The sequence below is a fragment of the Elgaria multicarinata genome, chromosome 1 (genome assembly GCF_023053635.1).
Source record: "Elgaria multicarinata webbii isolate HBS135686 ecotype San Diego chromosome 1, rElgMul1.1.pri, whole genome shotgun sequence".
Lineage (NCBI taxonomy): Eukaryota > Metazoa > Chordata > Lepidosauria > Squamata > Anguidae > Elgaria > Elgaria multicarinata.
In genome coordinates, this window is record NC_086171.1 from 9,165,866 (window position 1) to 9,183,349 (window position 17,484).

Consider the following 17,484-nt stretch of genomic DNA (forward strand, 5'->3'; position numbering starts at 1 on the left):
TACTTTTTTTTTATCAATTTATCATCCGTGAAAACATTTGTTTCAACTTCAGCTCTTTGATTCATTTTTTTAAATCATAATTCCCTTTACTTAAAGCAATGGGTACATGAGTGGATATGTACAGATAAAGTGTGTATATATGTAAAAAGCCATGTAAACATTTCCTGGTTTGGGCAGCTTTTTTTTTTTTTTTTACATGCAACGGAATTAACAATAGATCGTGATGATGAATGTGCATTTGGGCAAGAACAAAATTTGGCTTATTCCATGTCATTAATTATCTATGAAATGTTCAGTGGCACAATCCACCAGTAAGTTCTCCTACTTGAATCTCTTGGGAATAAATGGAGTTTCACAACAGCTTCTGTATAATAAGGATGCACACAGCCCTACCCTCACTGCAATTTGACTCCAAATCAGCCCGGATTTGACTTGGAGTGCCTCAGGACTGCTTGGGGTAGATTAGGCCCTACCGATGTAAGCTGTGGAGACCAGAAGTAGCCATTTCTGGCCAGTATAGTTTACAACAGTATATACATTGGCGGGTGAGTGGGCAGAGGGCAGCGGCTGGCCATTGAGCAGAATCAGCTGCTTCAGGGTTATTTAGCCCAATCTGATCCCAAATTGGATTTTTGGCTACGGCTGGCTGAATTGGCCTATTTCTACTCAGTTTAAGGCTTAGGGACTGAGGCGAAGCACAGCTCTGCTGCATAACTCCCATTAATTTCATAGAATCATAGAATCATAGAATAGCAGAGTTGGAAGGGGCCTAAAAGGCCATTGAGTCCAACCCCCTGCTCAATACAGGAATCCACCCTAAAGCATCCCTGACAGATGGTTGTCCAGCTGCCTCTTGAAGGCCTCTAATTAAGCTTGATTAGGAGAACGTCCTGGTTGAAGGCACACTAAAAAAAATTCATCTCTAGAGATGGTCCTATTTGACCCCTCAAAAAATTTCCTCAAGGGATGGTTAAAAGAATAAATTCTCCACAAAGGGCAAAATAAGTGATTTCAATGGTAAGAAACAGAAGTATTCCGTATATCCTTCTTTTGGATTTTGGATGTAACTCATATGGAATGTGTAAATGCACTCCTTTGTAAGTAAGGCTATGCCAGGGCTCTGAGCTGCACAGCTGTATAACCCTTACAGCAAAATGGCACCATTGAGAATCTGGAGTCTACCAGCAAGAGGGCCTATGTTTGTTTTTGTGTTTTGTGATTCTGCCAGTGTCACCACTTTCCAGAGAACCACATGATCCTCAAGAACATAGAGGGTTGGATCCAGATTTATGCTGGATCAGCTACACTTATGGAAGTGAATTTCCCTGCCCCACTACCCCACGGCAGCCCTCCTAGCCCCCTGAAAATGCTAGACAAGGTTAGGAGACACTGCTGAATGGAAAGACCTGTAATGTGGGCATGGGGAGAGGAGGATCCCTCAAAACTGGGTGGAGGGACCTTCCTTGAGCAGAGCACTACCTCTTGCGGAAGGCAGATCCAGAATCCAACCCAGATGTTGGGCACCAAATACTGTAGAAAGTTCTGTCAGAACAGAGTCCTCCATTAACTTTCTCATTTCTGGAATCTGGGCCTCGAGTCACACTGAAATCGAGACATTTTCCCCAAGTCTCTTCAATGTTCATTTCTAACTGCATGTAGGCTGTTCACACGGGCATCGATATCATATGCTTATCTATTTTGGGAGAAGCCCGTTCCTTTGGATAAATAGAAAACTGGGCTTCTAGAATCATTACTGAAAATCTCCCTAGTTCATGTCCACCCCAAAATATAATCATTCCGCCTCCACCCACACGCCCTTTTTCTATCATTCTCTTTGTGCAGCCACAGATCTAAAGCCTGGAAAAATGGGAGGGGGGAAATACAGAAGAAAAACACTAATGACTTATAAAAACATTTGGAAGAACTGCTTGTTGTTTTACAAAGAGTCTATAATACTGATAAAAACCGTATGCTTCTCGTCTTAATTCTCCTTAATTCTCCTTTAATTCTCCTTTATTTTGGTTTCATCTCCACTCTGGAGTCATCGGCGTCAAGGTCGTATTCCTCCACCTGGCCGCTGGTCCAGACTTTCATGCGGTCAGTTACGTCACCACACCTAGGAGCTAGGATGAAGTCATAAATGAGGGCGGCGGCAGCTCCTCCAATGATTGGACCAACCCAAAAGATCTGAAACACAAGGTTAACAGTCGGTGCACTGGACATAGCCACTCACACAGGAAATGTTGCCATTTTAAAATCTGATCTTCCAAATAGAGGAAGAAATAAAGGATTGACATGCATTTTCCCCGGTGCAGCAGTTTCTTGTGTACAAGGAAGCTCCTCAACAGGTCTTGATCCAAGAAAAGGATGGTTTGTTGGAATTCCTTTCCTTCTTTTTATTATTTACTCATTTAAAACATTTCTTGGCCGCCTTTAGGGGCAGAGGCCCTCACAAGGCAGCTTACAACAATTAAATACAGAAAATATTAACAGCAATAAAATATCAAAAATACTAGAAGGATTTAAAACACGATTGCAATAAAACAGCAATTAAAACAATAAAACCAGCAGGAACTATAATCGCAGCAATAACAACGGTATGGCCAAGGCTTTCAATACAGAAAAATTCTGAGACCTGAATTAAATATCCTTGTTCAGATCAGGACCCTAGTTAGGGTGACCATATGGAAAGGAGGACCGGGCTCCTGTATCTTTAACAGTTGTATTGAAAAGGGAATTTCAGCAGGTGTCCTTTGTATGCATGCAGCACCTGGCAAAATTCCCTCTTCATCACAACAGTTAAAGCTGCAGGAGTTGTCCTACAGTGACCAGATCTGAAAGAGGGCAGGGCACCTGCAGCTTTAACTGTGGTGATGAAGAGGGAATTTCAGCAGGTTCTCCATATATACAAATGACACCTGCTGAAGTTCCCCTTTCTATGCAACTGTTAAAGATACAGGAGCCCTGTCCTCCTTTTCATATGGTCACCCTAACTCTAGTGCTCTTGGGGGGGGGAATAAATGTTCCCCCATTTTCATCTCAAACTTCTTCTCTGCCTCCTCTGTCTCCTCCTCCCCATGGGTGGAGCTAAAAGAGAGAGAAAGCCTTCACGGACTCTAATTGAGACTTTTTTTCCTTCCTTTAACTCCCCATGGTAGTGGTGGCGGTGGGATTTCAGGGGGAATGGGTGGAGGAAATTATTTTAAAAACTCTTCTGGAGCACCATGGTCCCAATCCAAATGGGGGCCATGCACACTTCCAGAAAGGTAAAGAAAAGAATCACACGTAGTTGCACTAGACACCTCACTCATCTGCTTGAACTTTGTAGCACAAGGAACTTTCATTTGAATAAGCATGCAGCTATTTCAGTGTTGTGATTTGAAACTTACCCAGTGATTGGTAAAGTTATTGTAAATCAAAGCTGAGCCAAAAGATCTGGCAGGGTTAATTCCACAACCGGTGTAATCAATCTACAAGAGACAAAGAGAATGGCATTTACAAGGGAGCTACATGCACAGTCAGAAATCAGAAATTTTACTGAGGGAGCCTGCTTATAAGGAACACACACCCAAGTGCAAATGTATACTTATTTCTAGGGAGATCCATGGACGTAAACTCTGGCCCTTTGGGGACACCTGACCTGGCTCACATTTGTGGGCCAAGCCACGCAGCTTTTCCCAAATCTGGACACTTTTTCTTGTTTTTGTTTGTTTGTTTTAATTTCTGTAAATAGAAATCTGTGCAAATTGCAAGTGCAATTTGCCTAATTGAAGCAATTTGCAGCCAAAATTTGTGCAAAATCTACAAATTTCGGCTGGAGTTTGCACAAATTCCTATTTATGCACGTTGGGTTTTTTTAATGTAAAATCCACAAACTGTCCCAAATGAATGCAGATTAAGTCAGGCCAACTTGTGGGCAAATGAGCCAAAGTCCAGCAGGCCGAGCTGATGAAAGCTGAGTGAGCTCCACCCCACCCCCTGGACAAATTCCTTCGACAACCCCAATTTCTTCATATTCAACTGCATATAGAAAGTCCCTGATATCTGCAGTTAAAAAGATAATAGAATCATAGAATACTAGAGTTGGAAGGGGCCTACAAGGACATCAAGTCCAACCCCCTGCTCAATGCAGGAATCCACCTTAAAGCATCCCTGTCAGATGGCTGCCCAGCTGCCTCTTGGTGTTGGGTAGCTCAGCTCAAAGAACCTTCATCAGGAAGAACAAATATGAGGGAAGGTTACAACAGCTGGGATTGTTTAGCTTGGAGAAAAGGAAGCTAAGGGGAGACATGATAGAGGTGTACAAGATAATGCATGGTATGGAGAATGTGAACAGGGAGACATTTTTCTCCCTCTCTCAAAATACTAGAACCCAAAGAGGTCATCCCATGAATCTGATTGGTGGGAGATTCAGGACGGATAAAAGGAAGGACTTCTTCACACAACACATAGTTAAGCTATGGAATCTACTACCACAGGATGTAATGATGGCCACCAATTTGGATGGATTTAAAAGAGGGCTAGATAAATTCATGGAGAAGAAGTCTATCAATGGCTACTAGTCCTGAGGGCTACATGCTACCTCCATTATCAGAGAGAGTAAGTCTATAGACACCAGTTTCTGGGGAACATGGGTGGGAGGGTACTGTTGCATCAGGTCTTGCTTGTGGATCCCTGATTCACAGCTGGTTGGCTACTGTGTGAACAGAGTACTGGACTAGATGGATCCTCTAATCCAGCAGGGATCTTCTTAGGTTGTTATCAGACACTGTATAATTCTGTCTCGGGTACCATGTGCCTTCTTATGCCATTTTATATTCAACCCTGAGCAGTGCCGGTGCTACCATAGAGGCCACTCAGGCGGCCGCCTAGAGCGCCAAGGTAAGGGGGCACCGAATGCTGCACCTGGAAGCTGCTCTCCCACAGCGACTCTGAGAGGGCAGCTTCCAGGCGCACCATTCCAAAGCCGCCCACCCGCCCCAGCGCCCTGGCTTCGCTTTGGCTGGGTGCCCACCCAGCCGAAGCGAACCCAGGATGCTGGAGTGGGGGTGCGCGCGGGGCTTCACTTCGGCTGGGTGGGCGCCGAAGCGAAGCCAGAACGCTGGGGGGCTGGGCAGGTGGGGGGCTTTGGAACGGCTCACCCAGAAGTGGCTCTCCCAGAGCGGCTTCTGGCTGGGCGCCATTCCGAAGCTGCCCGCCAGCCCCCCACACCAGCATTCTGGATTCTCTTCAGCTGGGTGCACACCCAGCCGAAGCGAAGCCAGGACGCTGGGGTGGGGCGGCTTCGGAACGGCGCACCCGGCCGGAAGTCGCTCTCCCAGAGTGGCTTCCAGCCGGGCGTGCTGTTCCAAAGCCGCCGCCCCACCCCAGCATCCTGGCTTTGTTTCGGCTGGGCAGGCGAGATGGTGCCCCGCGCCCAGGTATGCTGGGGTGGGGTGGGGTGGGGTGGGTGAAAGCAGCTCACCTGCCTAGGGCGCAAAATAGTCTGGCACTGGCCCTGACCCTGAGGCAAAATAAGTACTGCAGTTTCCACCAATCCAGAATTGAACAGCCATGATGGACTCGCACAATTCTCAATGATATGATTTGTGGCCATGATGACCGGGGAAGACGGAATTCGTAGCCCAATACAGCTGGAGGGTGCCCAGTTTGGGGAAGGTTGGAATAGTGTGTAGGCTGCAGCACATCTGAGGAAGAGGCCATCCTCTAGCCATGAGGTTTTTTAGCTCTATTGTTTGAATAGACTAAACTGAAACTTTTCCCCAGTCAGAGTTTATACTCACAGCAAGAAGATGCCCCAAAGCCACAGAAAGGCCAATGGCCAGTGGCCCCGATCCAGAGACGTCATTCCGCCTCCTGTCTGTCGTGGCAAGAACACAGAGTACCAGCTGCAAAGTAGCAATGATTTCAATACCGAGGCCTTGTCCTGGATTGATCCCGTCTGCCAGCTGTGAGGGAACAAGAGAAAGAGAGAAGGGTAAATCATTTCTCTCAGCATCAGTGAAGTGAAGGAGCACTCCAGATGTTCTCCAGGCTGACCATGCACATTGCCCCCTGTGGATTCTTAACAGAGCAGAACTGGGAGAATCCATCTATCCATCCATCCATCCATTGAGCAGAAATTTTAATTTTGTCTTACTAGATCTTCATCTTATGAGGCCAAACGGAGGAGGAGAACCTCCTAGGTCTGTAGTTTTTGGTGAGAGCCATGTGGAATGATAATTGTAGCCTCTGCTCTCCCCACCCTCTTCTACTGGGTGGCCATGTAGATTTGGCCCAGGGGAAGAGAGCAAGTGAATGGGCAGCAGTGGTCTTGGCAAGGCAAAAGGGGGCCCACTGAAGGCAATTTGCCCTCAAGGCCCCCTAACACCTGAAAATGGTACTGCATTCACACCTACACTCTCAGGTAATATTTTTGTGTGTGCCCCAAGCCCCCAGCACCTGAAGATAGCTGGATCAGAAAGCTCACAAAAACCTGAATTTCAGAATGCAACTCTGTCTCGGCTTGTTGAAAGGCCCGGGATGTGCAAATTGGGTAAATCCATTTTAAAAAATCTTGACGGAGTGAATTTCTCACCCATCCCTACAGTCTACTCTACCATTTCAGGAGTTGAACTGCCACATTCTGCTACATCTGTGACAAACCACACTTGATATTTACAAGGTCTCTGCTTTTAAGGATGTGCAAATCAGAAAAACCTTGAGCTCACTAAAATTATCCGAATTCCATCTCAAAGCTCATCCAAATTCATGTTCTTATCAGGTTGTGAGCTGTGTGGGGTTTCCTCCACACACACAGACTTATATACTTTCCTGTAGGGGTGTGCACAGACCCTCCCCAATCCGCTTCGAGGCCCAATCCGAAAAATCTGGATTGTGCCCAATCCTCTTCGCGCCGCTCCACCTGTCTCCCACTCTGCTCTGCGGAGTGAGATCCGGCTTCGCCGCCGTCACTATATGGACGGCGGCGGCGCAAGATAAGCCACCCACCCACCCCGCCCCCTTACCTTCCTCAGTTGCGGGCTTCAATTGAGGCCCCGGTTGAAGCCGGAAGAGGCCTCGGCCTTCACTTCCGGCTTCAACTGGGGCCTCAATTGAAGCCCGCAACGGAGGAAGGTAAGCTTCCCTCCTCCCTGCTCCCTTACCTGGTGCTGCCGCCACCGCATGGATGGCGGCGCCGGCAGCGCCAGATTAGTCCCCCTCCCCCCCACTTACCTGCAGGCAAAGCTCCGGATTGAGGCGATCCTCTTCGCCTCGATCCGCAGCCCCCCCAACTCTCTTCACCTCCGCCTTTTCCGGAGGCGAATTAGGCTGCCTCACTCCTGCTTCTCTGAACTGAAGAGAAGTGGAGCACATCCCTACTTTCCTGCATATTTCCACTATTGTGCGCATCAATTGCGCACATCTTCGAAATGTACGCATCCTTCTCCTGTTGATTAAAGTGTGTTTGTGCACATTTTTCAAAAGTACACAATTTCTTCATGTGTGTTTTTCCAATGTGTGCATGCTATTGAACTATTTTTGTGGGGGGACCACAAATGACATTGCAAGCTCAAAAATGTCTGGGTTTCAAGCACAGATTATATCAGAGTCCATTTTCGACCTGGAAAGTGTGATTCAGTTAAATCCTGATTTAAAAAAAAAAAACTGAAACCAATTTCCCATACGTCCCAATCTGTTTTTTCTTTAAGTAGTTAAAGGGATGAGAGGGGCGATTCTAGTCAAGATGGCAGCTCCATAACACCTTTTTTCCCCAGGTATGCAATTTCCACCTCCATTTCATTAGCGGGTCAAGTGCTGGTCACTTTCACGTGCATGTGTTTTTGCACTATTTAACCTTGTTTACCTTTTCACCTGTGCCGGCTCACGCTTCGTGGCATTGCCGCCCCACCCTGCCCCTCCTCTTTCACCCTCCAGTTCATTGGTTCTTGTGGTTGATGGACATTCTGATGGATGTGGGTGCCTCCACCCCTCACTCCGGTTTTGTTGTCTAAAGTTTAGCGATTTAGTGTTTCATCAGCTGGGCACCTCATACAGTGGTCAAAAAAAGAGGGAAGTCGAAATGGGGGCTGAACAATGAAAGTGGGGCTGAAGCAACGAAAGTCCATTCAACAGATTCAGTGCACTTGAAGAGAACCGCCCCTGCCCTCCTATTTCATCAGCAACACTGCCCTTCAACACAGATGCCCCCAAGAAGGGAGGTTCTGTGACATAGCACGAGAACAGCAATACACGGGGATGGAAGGATGGTTTTATCTTGCGTGGAGAAAAAACTACTGCACTTTCCCCACCCCAGAAAAACATGGAAAATGGAGGGGAAGAGGCGAGATGACTGCCGGACAGTGACGACGACGTGTGAGGGTCATGGGACAAAATGGTAAACAAGGCAGGATAACAGTACGATAAAACCCTGGTATGATGGAGCTCACGGTTTGGGGAGGTTTATCCCTTCCCATCCCAGTCACAACTCACTCCTCAAAACGTGGACCTCTCACATGGCTAAGATCATTTGGAGTGAGGGAATCTCCCATTGGTGGAAATGGGATTCCCCCCCCCTTAATATTTCTCGCCGTGCAGGAGAGGGGTGCTAGGTTTCAGGGGGTTAAAGGTGAGGAGGGAAAAGATAAAGTATTGTCTCCTCACACACACACACACACACACACACACACACACACACACACACTTTTAAGATGTTAAAGAAAAGCAGACATGTACCTGCAGACAACATATTAAATATCAAGGGTAGCTTGTCCTGTTAAGTTTAAGAAAGTAAAAGGCTTGTGTAGTCATTAAAATTGTGTGTGTGGCTATCTCAAGGCTAAACAGAGGAAGACTATCTGTGAGTACAGATAGTCTTCCTCTGTTGAGATAGAAGCTGTACTTCTATCTTGAGATAGAAGCTGTACTGGGAACCTTGCCAGGATTCTCTAAGATATCATGGTGTTAATGATATGAATATACCAAAGATCCTTGAGGCTGGGTTAGCCTAACCACAGCTGTATGTAATATAGATTAAAAAAACTGTGTATATATGTATATGTGTATAGCTTTTGTCACTCTGCACAATGACACGGAACTGTAAAGAAGTCTAAAGCTAATAAACTTACTCTGCTAAGTAAGACCTGCATTGTGAGCTGTGTTTCTGAGCACAAACAGAATTCCCTAGGAAAAGTTCTGGCCCCAACATGTCCTTGTGTAGACCAGGCCTCAGTAATCAAGTGATGCATGTTTTGCATGAACCAGCTCTTACACTGGCAAAAGGCAAAGGGAGCAGGTCTGCAACACCAGCCGTCCTAACAATGGGATCCCAATCAAAACCAGCTTGGGTGATAACATGAAAACATGAACCCAGCCGGGCAGATACGAATGACTGCTGTTGCGGCTCACACAAACGCATCCTATTGGCATCTTCAAGGAAACGTGTTAATTGGAACCAGACGTTTGTTCTCTAACGCAAAAGGTCATCTGTATCTAAGGAGATTAAAAGTCAGCTCCAAGCATCTAGCCTTCGTTTTCAATTTCAAGGTGTTGGCCGGGGGGGGGGGGAGACTTAAATGTTCTGGTCACATTAAGCAATGGCTCAGAAATGGTCAGGGGAACTTAGTTTATTCTCAACAGAGATTGGCATAAAAAGGAGCCTACCCACAAGCAACCCCACAGCCTCTGTGTATACTTTTAATGCCAATTGAAGATGTAAGTAGTTTTTTAAAAAAGCACCTAAAATGTAGGGGTGTGCACGGACCCCCCGATCCGCCCCGTGGGCCAATCTGAAAATTTCGGATCGGCCCGCTCCACTCTGCGCCACTCCACCCATAGTCCGCTCCTCTTGGCCGTGGAGCTCCGGCTCCGAATCGGAGCTCCGCAGTGGAGGAGAGTGGCGCCAGGTAAGGCCCCCCTCCCTCCTCTCCCTTACCTGTGTCCGTCCGCGGTCCCTCGGCTTCTTCAATTGAGCCCGTGGCTCAACCAGGAAGTCTGGGCCACAAGTGCAGCCTAGACTTCCTGGTTGAGCCGCGGGCTCAATTGAAGAAGCCGAGGGACCGCGGATGGACACAGGTAAGGGAGAGGAGGCAGGGGGGTTTACCGGGCCCTGCCGCTGTCGCCGCATGGGCGACAGCGACAGCGGCAGGGCCCGGTAAACCCCACTTACCTTTCTGGCGGAGCCCCACTTACCTTTCCGCCTTCACCTCGATCCTCTTCGCAACGCTCCGTCGGCCCCCCAATCCTCTTCGCCTCCGCCTTAAGGGTAGGCGAAGCCCCCCGCTCCGCTCCTGCTTCTCCGGTTCGAGGAGAAGCAGAGCACATCCCTACTAAAATGCCCCTCAACCTCCCTCCTTGTCATCCCAGGAGTGCCAAAATTGCTACCACCCCCTCCCCTGAAGGGCATGGAGCGGTGCTGTGTGGTTCTGTGCCCATTACTAGTACCGTGTTTACTCACAAGTAAGCACGGCACCAGGCGGGATGGGCGCCCACAGCCCCTGTGGTCCCAAGACCACTGGAAGAATCAGGTTTTCCCAGGGTTTCTTTATCCCTGGGAAAAACCCATGCCAGTCCCCTCATGCCCGCGGGAGTCCCTATGCATCATTTGGACACACAAGGACTCGGTCGTGACCAGCCCGGACTATCAGGCTACTGTAGACACAGCCTGAATCACACTATAGGTCCTTCTAGCCAGTGCAAGCTGGTGGCTCCAATTTCAGTGGGGCTGTGAATCCATTCTGGGTTTCAGTCAGAACCAGCAAGGACTCTGTCCAAAGATGCAGAACCCCATCTCTCCAAAAGTAGTTTCAGCACTTTGGATAGCTCCTTTAGAGTTCTGACTGAAACCCAGAATGGATTCACAGCCCGACCAAAATCGGAGCCACCAGCCTACATTGGCACAGTGTCGATGTTCTAGGACGAAAGTCCCTAACAAAATGCAATGACCTGTGAAGGATCAAAATCAGGAAGAGGGTGAAATATCTTGATCCACTAGATCTTGTCTTCACGGAGGTGATAAACCTGTGTCAAGGCTGTTCCCCTTTAGAAAGCAGGTGCAGGTTCAGAGGGCCAAATGCTCCTTCATGCAAAAATGATTCCCCGCACACAGCACACAAGCATGTCAGGAAAAGGCGGAACTAGAACCGCTCTTCCTGACAAGCAATTTGTTTCTTTGCTTTCATATGGAGGCACACTCAGCCATCTGAGCTCCTCACTTTCAGTCTCTGAAGCAGCATGGCCCAGGTTCAAATTCCTCAACCCAGGGAAATCTGGGTTGTAGACAGCAGATAATATCTCCTAACAACAACACCCTCAAGGCAGCAATTTTTGTATTTTGGCTACAAAAACAAGCTCCAGCTTTTGTGGGTTTATTTTACTGGTGTCTCCATTTCCAGAATCTTAAGTAGAAATGCAAGTAATGGGGAGCATATTTCAGATTCAGGGCATTTATTTTTTTATCTGTCTTTTGTAAACAAAAGGACAGAAAGAGGAAACAGGAAATTAAACTACAGTAAGGTATACGGGGCTACATTCTTCCTGTGGCTAGATAAGTTTTTCCCATTCGGGGTTTTTTTTTTTTTTAAAGAAAACAAGGAATATCAAGTGGAGGGGGGTTAGGGTTTCCGTTGCATGAAGATGACAATAAGAACGATTTTACTCATTTGTTACACGGGATGATACCTTGGCGTGCAACGGTGCTTCTGTATGATCAAAACAGCCCTTGGCTAGGCAGAAGGGCTTACTGTAATTTAATTCGTTTTTTATATAAGCTGGGATTGGTGGTTTCATCATTACTTTTTCCCCCAACATATGGAGAAGGATCTATGAAGATCTGAGTCATGCACGCAAAGATAAACGTTCATCTTTGCGCCGATGCTGGTACATCTATCCATGCGCCACGTTGCCTAAATGCCTAAATGGAAAGATACAGACACCGCATTGGTGTAGCAGGTATGATGATTGCTTAGAGTGTGAGAGGCCCTGATTCGAATCCCAGGCAAGCCCTGCCTACATGGAAAGAGCACCTGTAACTATGGTATGGGCCCATTGTTTAGTGGTGGAAGATATGTTTTGTATGCAAAAGGTCAGCAAGCCCAGTCCCTGGTATTTCTTATGAGTGTTGTACACAGGCTTGAGAGTTGCATATTTCAACAAATGGCATGCCCAGTTTGAGCTTTGAATACTAAAAACCAGTTGGTTCAAACGGCAAAATCAGGTAGTAGGTGAAATTTATTTATTTATTTATTTATTTATTACACTTTTATGCTGCCCCCATAGCCAGGGCTCTCTGGGCGGTTTACAAAAATTCTAAAATTAAGATTAAAACGAGTATACAAAATTTAAAATTCTAAAACACAGAACATACACACATAAAGCATTAAAAACCATTAAAATAACTAAACGTGAGTGATTAAGATGTGCCGCCATATGCCTGGGCAAAGAGGAAAGTCTTAACCTGGCACCGGAAAGATAGCAGCGTTGGCACCAGGCGAGCCTCATCAGGGAGATTGTTCCATAGTCTGGTGGCCACCACCCAAAAGGCCCTGTCCCTCGTTGCCACACTCTGAGCCTCTCTCGGAGTAGGCACCCGGAGGAGGACCTTAGATGGTGAACATAGTGACTGGGTATATTCACGTTGGGAGAGGCGTTCCGTCAGGTATTGTGGTCCCAAGCCGTGTAAAGCTTTATAGGTCAAAACCAGCACCTTGAATTGGGCTCGGAAACATACAGGCAGCCAGTGCAAGCAGACCAGAGCAGGTGTTATATGGTCGAACCTTCTGGTTCCCGAAATCAATCTGGCCGCTGCATTTTGCACGAGCTGCAGCTTCTGAACCATCTTCAAAGGCAGCCCTACGTAGAGCGCATTGCAGTACTCTAACTTGGAGGTTACCAGAGCATGGACAACTGAAGCCAGGTTATCCCTGTCCAGATAGGGGTGTACCTGTGCCACCAACCGGAGTTTGTAAAAAGTACTCCGTGCCACTGAGGTCACCTGAGCCTCAAGTGACAATGATGGATCTAAAGAACCCCCAAGCTACGAACCTGCTCCTTCAGGGTGAGTGCAATCCCATCCTGAAGCGGTAGAACACACACACACCCATCCTGTCAGCGGAATCACCTACTAACAGCATCTCAATCTTGTCTGGATTGAGTTTCAGTTTATCAGCCCTCATCCAGTTCATTGTCGCAGCCAGGCACCGGTTCAACACATCCACAGCATTCAATCCTGGCTTTTACCACTTAAGGTTGACGGTGGAGGTCAAGTTGCATGTATGAATCCCCCATATAAACAAACCTCCCTGCATATAGACAACTCGCATGTGAAGAGGACATTTTCTTTGTGCAGTGATGGGGAAGCATTGGAGCAAGCAACCCTTCACCTACAACCTGAAGTGGCACAATCCAGGAAGAATCCTTACTCTTTTGCTGCTACCGATTGTGTGAACTGAATGTCTGTTTTTCTCAGCCACCATCAAATAACGTCCTGCATGACACACAGCCAATGGCTCTCAAGCGTAGTGAGAACCTAGGAATTCCTTTTGTTTGTTTCAGGGGACCAAATAGACTATAAAATCAAGAATGATGGTCCCATTTACATGAAAAGTATATAAAAGCAACAGTAGACGCCCAATGGCAGATAGTAAATATCTGCCTTTCTAGAGATTTCTCATGTGCCATTTTGCCAGCAAGAGCCATTTAACTTGCTGAACTGTCTCATTTAGACCTATACCATTGTTTCATCCCTCTGGGAATGTTTTTTCATGGAGTGAGGGTAAGATGGATGGGGATGAACCAGAAGGGTTTAAAAACTGTGAATAACATAGTGTAAACCAATAGGCTGAACAGTAACGATTTCATTATTTGTTTGGTGTTACATCTTCTCAGTGGTCATCATGATGGATCATGATGTGTGAACCACCCACAGAGCTTCGGCTATTGGGCGGAACAAAAATGAAATAAATAAATAAATCAACTCTGCATAAACATGGGCATGGCTTTCAGGATGATTCACAGCATGTGCTCACAGAAATTCAAAGCAAACGTAGAAGTACCTACTTAGCCAAAACATCCGAGGAATGTATCGAGGCAAGGCAAGGATGTTTCAACAGTCTACCGACATTTCTCAAGAGAAAAAAGTCACCTGGAACTTGATGTCACCTTAGTGTCACAAGAGCAGAGAAAATCCATTGATGGTATTAATGAAGGCCAGCCTAATTTCACCCAGTGAGACTTGTTTTTACATGGTTTGTGCCTCCTCTTGGGAAGAGGTGGTCAGAAGAGTCAAGTAAAAACAACAACTGAAAATGCTAGATCTGGGGTCTCCAACACAGTACAGTCTGCAGACACCCATCTTGGTGCTTAATGGGACCCCTGCTCCTCCTGGTTTTCGTTTTCTTTCTTAAGATCTTTTTAAAATAACAATAACAGCTATAATAACTGGCAGGCAGGCATACTGCAAAGCAAAATGCTGCCCTCCAGTGCAAGATTTAATGGGGTTCCAATGGGTGGTTTTGAGTTTGGAACTCAGCCCCCACCTCTGCCTTGACCTTAGGTTCTTGGGTGAGTTACTTTTCTTTTAGTTTCACCTGTTGGCCTTCCGGAAAAGGAGTGTTTTGTGACCACCCATGCCACTATGGCAGCCATTTTATAAAGGGGCAAGGTTCCCCTATGGCAGCCATTTTATAAAGGGGCAAGGTTCCCCTATGGCAGCCATTTTATAAAGGGGCAAGGTTCCCCTATGGCAGCCATTTTATAAAGGGGCAAGGTTCCCCTATGGCAGCCATTTTGTGAGAACACCCATGACAGTCTCTCAAAATTCCAAATGTACATAGTGGCCCAAAACATTTAAGGGCGCCTGCGCTGGATCATTACAGGACAGCTGGAGACTAACCTCTACAATGTTCATAGGACGTGCGCCAGGATTGCGAAGCTGGGAGATCCTCCCGTTGAAATAAAATGGCAGCTGAGCCACCTGGCAAATGTGGCTGATTTTCCATGCACAACGTGTCCTATTGGCGATTGACATTTTTTACAGCCCTTGACCCTGTCCATGAACCAGGTCTGTGCAATCCATCTTGGGGAAATAACTAAAGGCGATCAATTCTCATTAGGATAAGGGGGAAATAAAAATCTCTGAATTTTATGGCTTGCCAGTTCCATCTTGATCCTCCTTAAATTTTCTGCACAGCACCGATGCTCCAGTAACAAGTTTGGAAACTGCAGTCAAGTTGGCCACATTCGGGTCATTGTTTATATACAAAGATGATCATTGTTTAGATACCAAGAGGTGATCCATCTTCCATGTGACGGACCCAGTGGTGATCTTTTATGGATACTAGGCCACCCCTGGGGAAAACAAATGTGTTTTGCCTGGTTTGATGGAGCTCTGGAAATTGAATTCAGCTGCATTAGTAGCTGGATAATGGAATACGTTGTTGCCGAGAAATAGGGCCTAGGGCAGTCTGATTGGAAAGGAGGTTTAAAAATCAGCCCACAGCCTCAGTGCTCCGCCTGGATTGAGTTATGCAAAGGAAGGGGTGTACCCATACAATTTAGAAAAGGAATATGAAATAAAACTGCCAATATTATACTACCCTTACAGAAATCTGTTCTGTGAGCACATTTGGAAAACTGCACAGTTCTGGTCAGAAACGACATCACAGAAATGGAAAAAGTGCAGAAAGGGGCAGCTAAAATATTCAAAAGCCTGGAGCAATTTCCATATGAAGAAAGGTTACAACACGTGGAGCTTCTTAGATTAGGAAAAAGATGAGTGGAGGGGGGGAATACATGAGAGAGGTGTGTAAAAATATGCATGGTGTGGAGAAAGTGGATAGGTTTGGGCTTCAGCTTCAATTCATAGAATTATCCCGGGATCTGGTATGAAGCTGAATGGTGGGGGAGTCACCCCATAGCTAAACTATGGAATTCTCTCCCACAAGATGTAGTGATGGCCACCAATTTGGATGGCTTTAAAAGGGGGTTGGATAAATTCCTGGAGGTGAAGGCTATCAATGGCTACTAGTCCTGATGGCGCTGTGCTACCTCCAGTATCAGGCAGTGAACCTGTGTGCACCAGTTGCTGGGGAACATGGGCAGGAGGGTGCTGTTGTAAACAGAATGCTGGACTAGATGAAGCCTTGGTCTGATCCAGCACGGCTCTCCTTATGTTCTTAAGAGGTGTTTCCATACAGATGTGCGGTGCCTGAGGTCATTAGGAGCAGGTTTAGCTGTCACTCCACAAAAATCCCTTTACTTTCTCTCATGAAACTACTGTGTCTATCCACTTTCTCCATCCCTTTGCTTCATTTCCTAAACCTCTCTCATGTTCCCTGCCCTAATCTCTCATTAGTCACCTCAGCAAAATGTTATTGGGCTTCAAGCTTGGGCATCGTTTTGGATTTGAATCAATTGCCTTTGCAAATTGGAAAGTGGCCACAATTCAGAAGTCGAGGACATACTTTATTGCATGCAAAAGAGAATGACTCCCAAGTTATGTTCCTTACAGCTCCTGTTAAATGTTAGGTAAGGCTCAGAAGAGCTGCTGTTGATCACAGTAGACCAGCCTTGCCCTATTCGGTACCCTCCAGATGTGGGGGGTTGCAACTCCCCTGATCCCCAGCTATCCAACACATCTGGAGGACATACCCTCCACATCTGGAGGACACCTGGTTGGGGAAAGCCGGTCTAGACAGAATTGCCCCAGATGATGCCGCTTGATGCTGTGTATGGTAGTTTCAACTTGCAGGATTTAACCTTCCTTGGTGGAGAATTTGGTTGTGTGTGTTATTTTTTTAAAAAAAAAATGTCCAGTCCTAAAATAGCTACATACGAACTGACCAGAGAGCATCTGTCAAACAGCAGAGGCAGAATGCAAACATTTCTAAAAATAGAACCATAATGGATCAAAACTTAAACCTGATGTTGGGGGGGATAAAAATATCATCGCCAATGACACGTTATGGGTGGGGTGGAAACAAAAGACGATCTATTCAAAGGATCCGTATACGGAGAAGCCCCATCAATCAGACTTCGGTCGTATTGTTTGTCCCAAATTTGCCATGGTACCCAACATGACCACAACTCCGTGTGTCATCCAGACGATGGATTTCATCTTGCTACATAAACAGTGTTCCTAACATAGCAACGTCGACGGAGTTTCCAAACCTGTTATTTTCCTAGCTCTGCACTGAATTAAAGCTATTTCTTCTCGTTTTCCTCCTGCTGCTTCTACTACTCGACTGAGAGATTGACCGATGCTTCGTCAACCATATCTGCCCTAATTCTAAAGAATACGTCAGCCCTGGTTCTGTGTCTAGGTTGTACCGGTCCAGTTCAGAATGCAGCTGGAGGCTTGAAGCCACCATCCCGGCACCTTTCATTCTGTGAAGAGAGAAGGGTGTCATGTTTTTTCATGGCTCGTTGTAAGCTGAGCAATACTGTCAAATAGCAGCGTTGCATATCAATACATATCCTTGGGCAACGAGTTTAGTTCGTTGGTTTATT

General features: G+C 46.5%; 1 protein-coding gene across 1 annotated transcript in view; it reads right to left on the reverse strand.

The window, feature by feature from the left end:
• Positions 1 to 2,003: 2,003 nt before the first annotated feature.
• The window catches only part of AQP1 (aquaporin 1 (Colton blood group)), a 39,212-nt gene continuing 23,731 nt past the window's right edge, over positions 2,004 to 17,484 (reverse strand). Inside the window, exons 2-4 of the mRNA XM_063123203.1 lie at positions 5,784 to 5,948; positions 3,390 to 3,470; positions 2,004 to 2,187 (exon numbers count right to left, since the gene is read on the reverse strand). Coding sequence (XP_062979273.1) covers positions 2,014 to 2,187; positions 3,390 to 3,470; positions 5,784 to 5,948 — 420 coding nt within the window. The 3' untranslated portion in view covers positions 2,004 to 2,013. The remainder of the gene's footprint in view (positions 2,188 to 3,389; positions 3,471 to 5,783; positions 5,949 to 17,484) is intronic.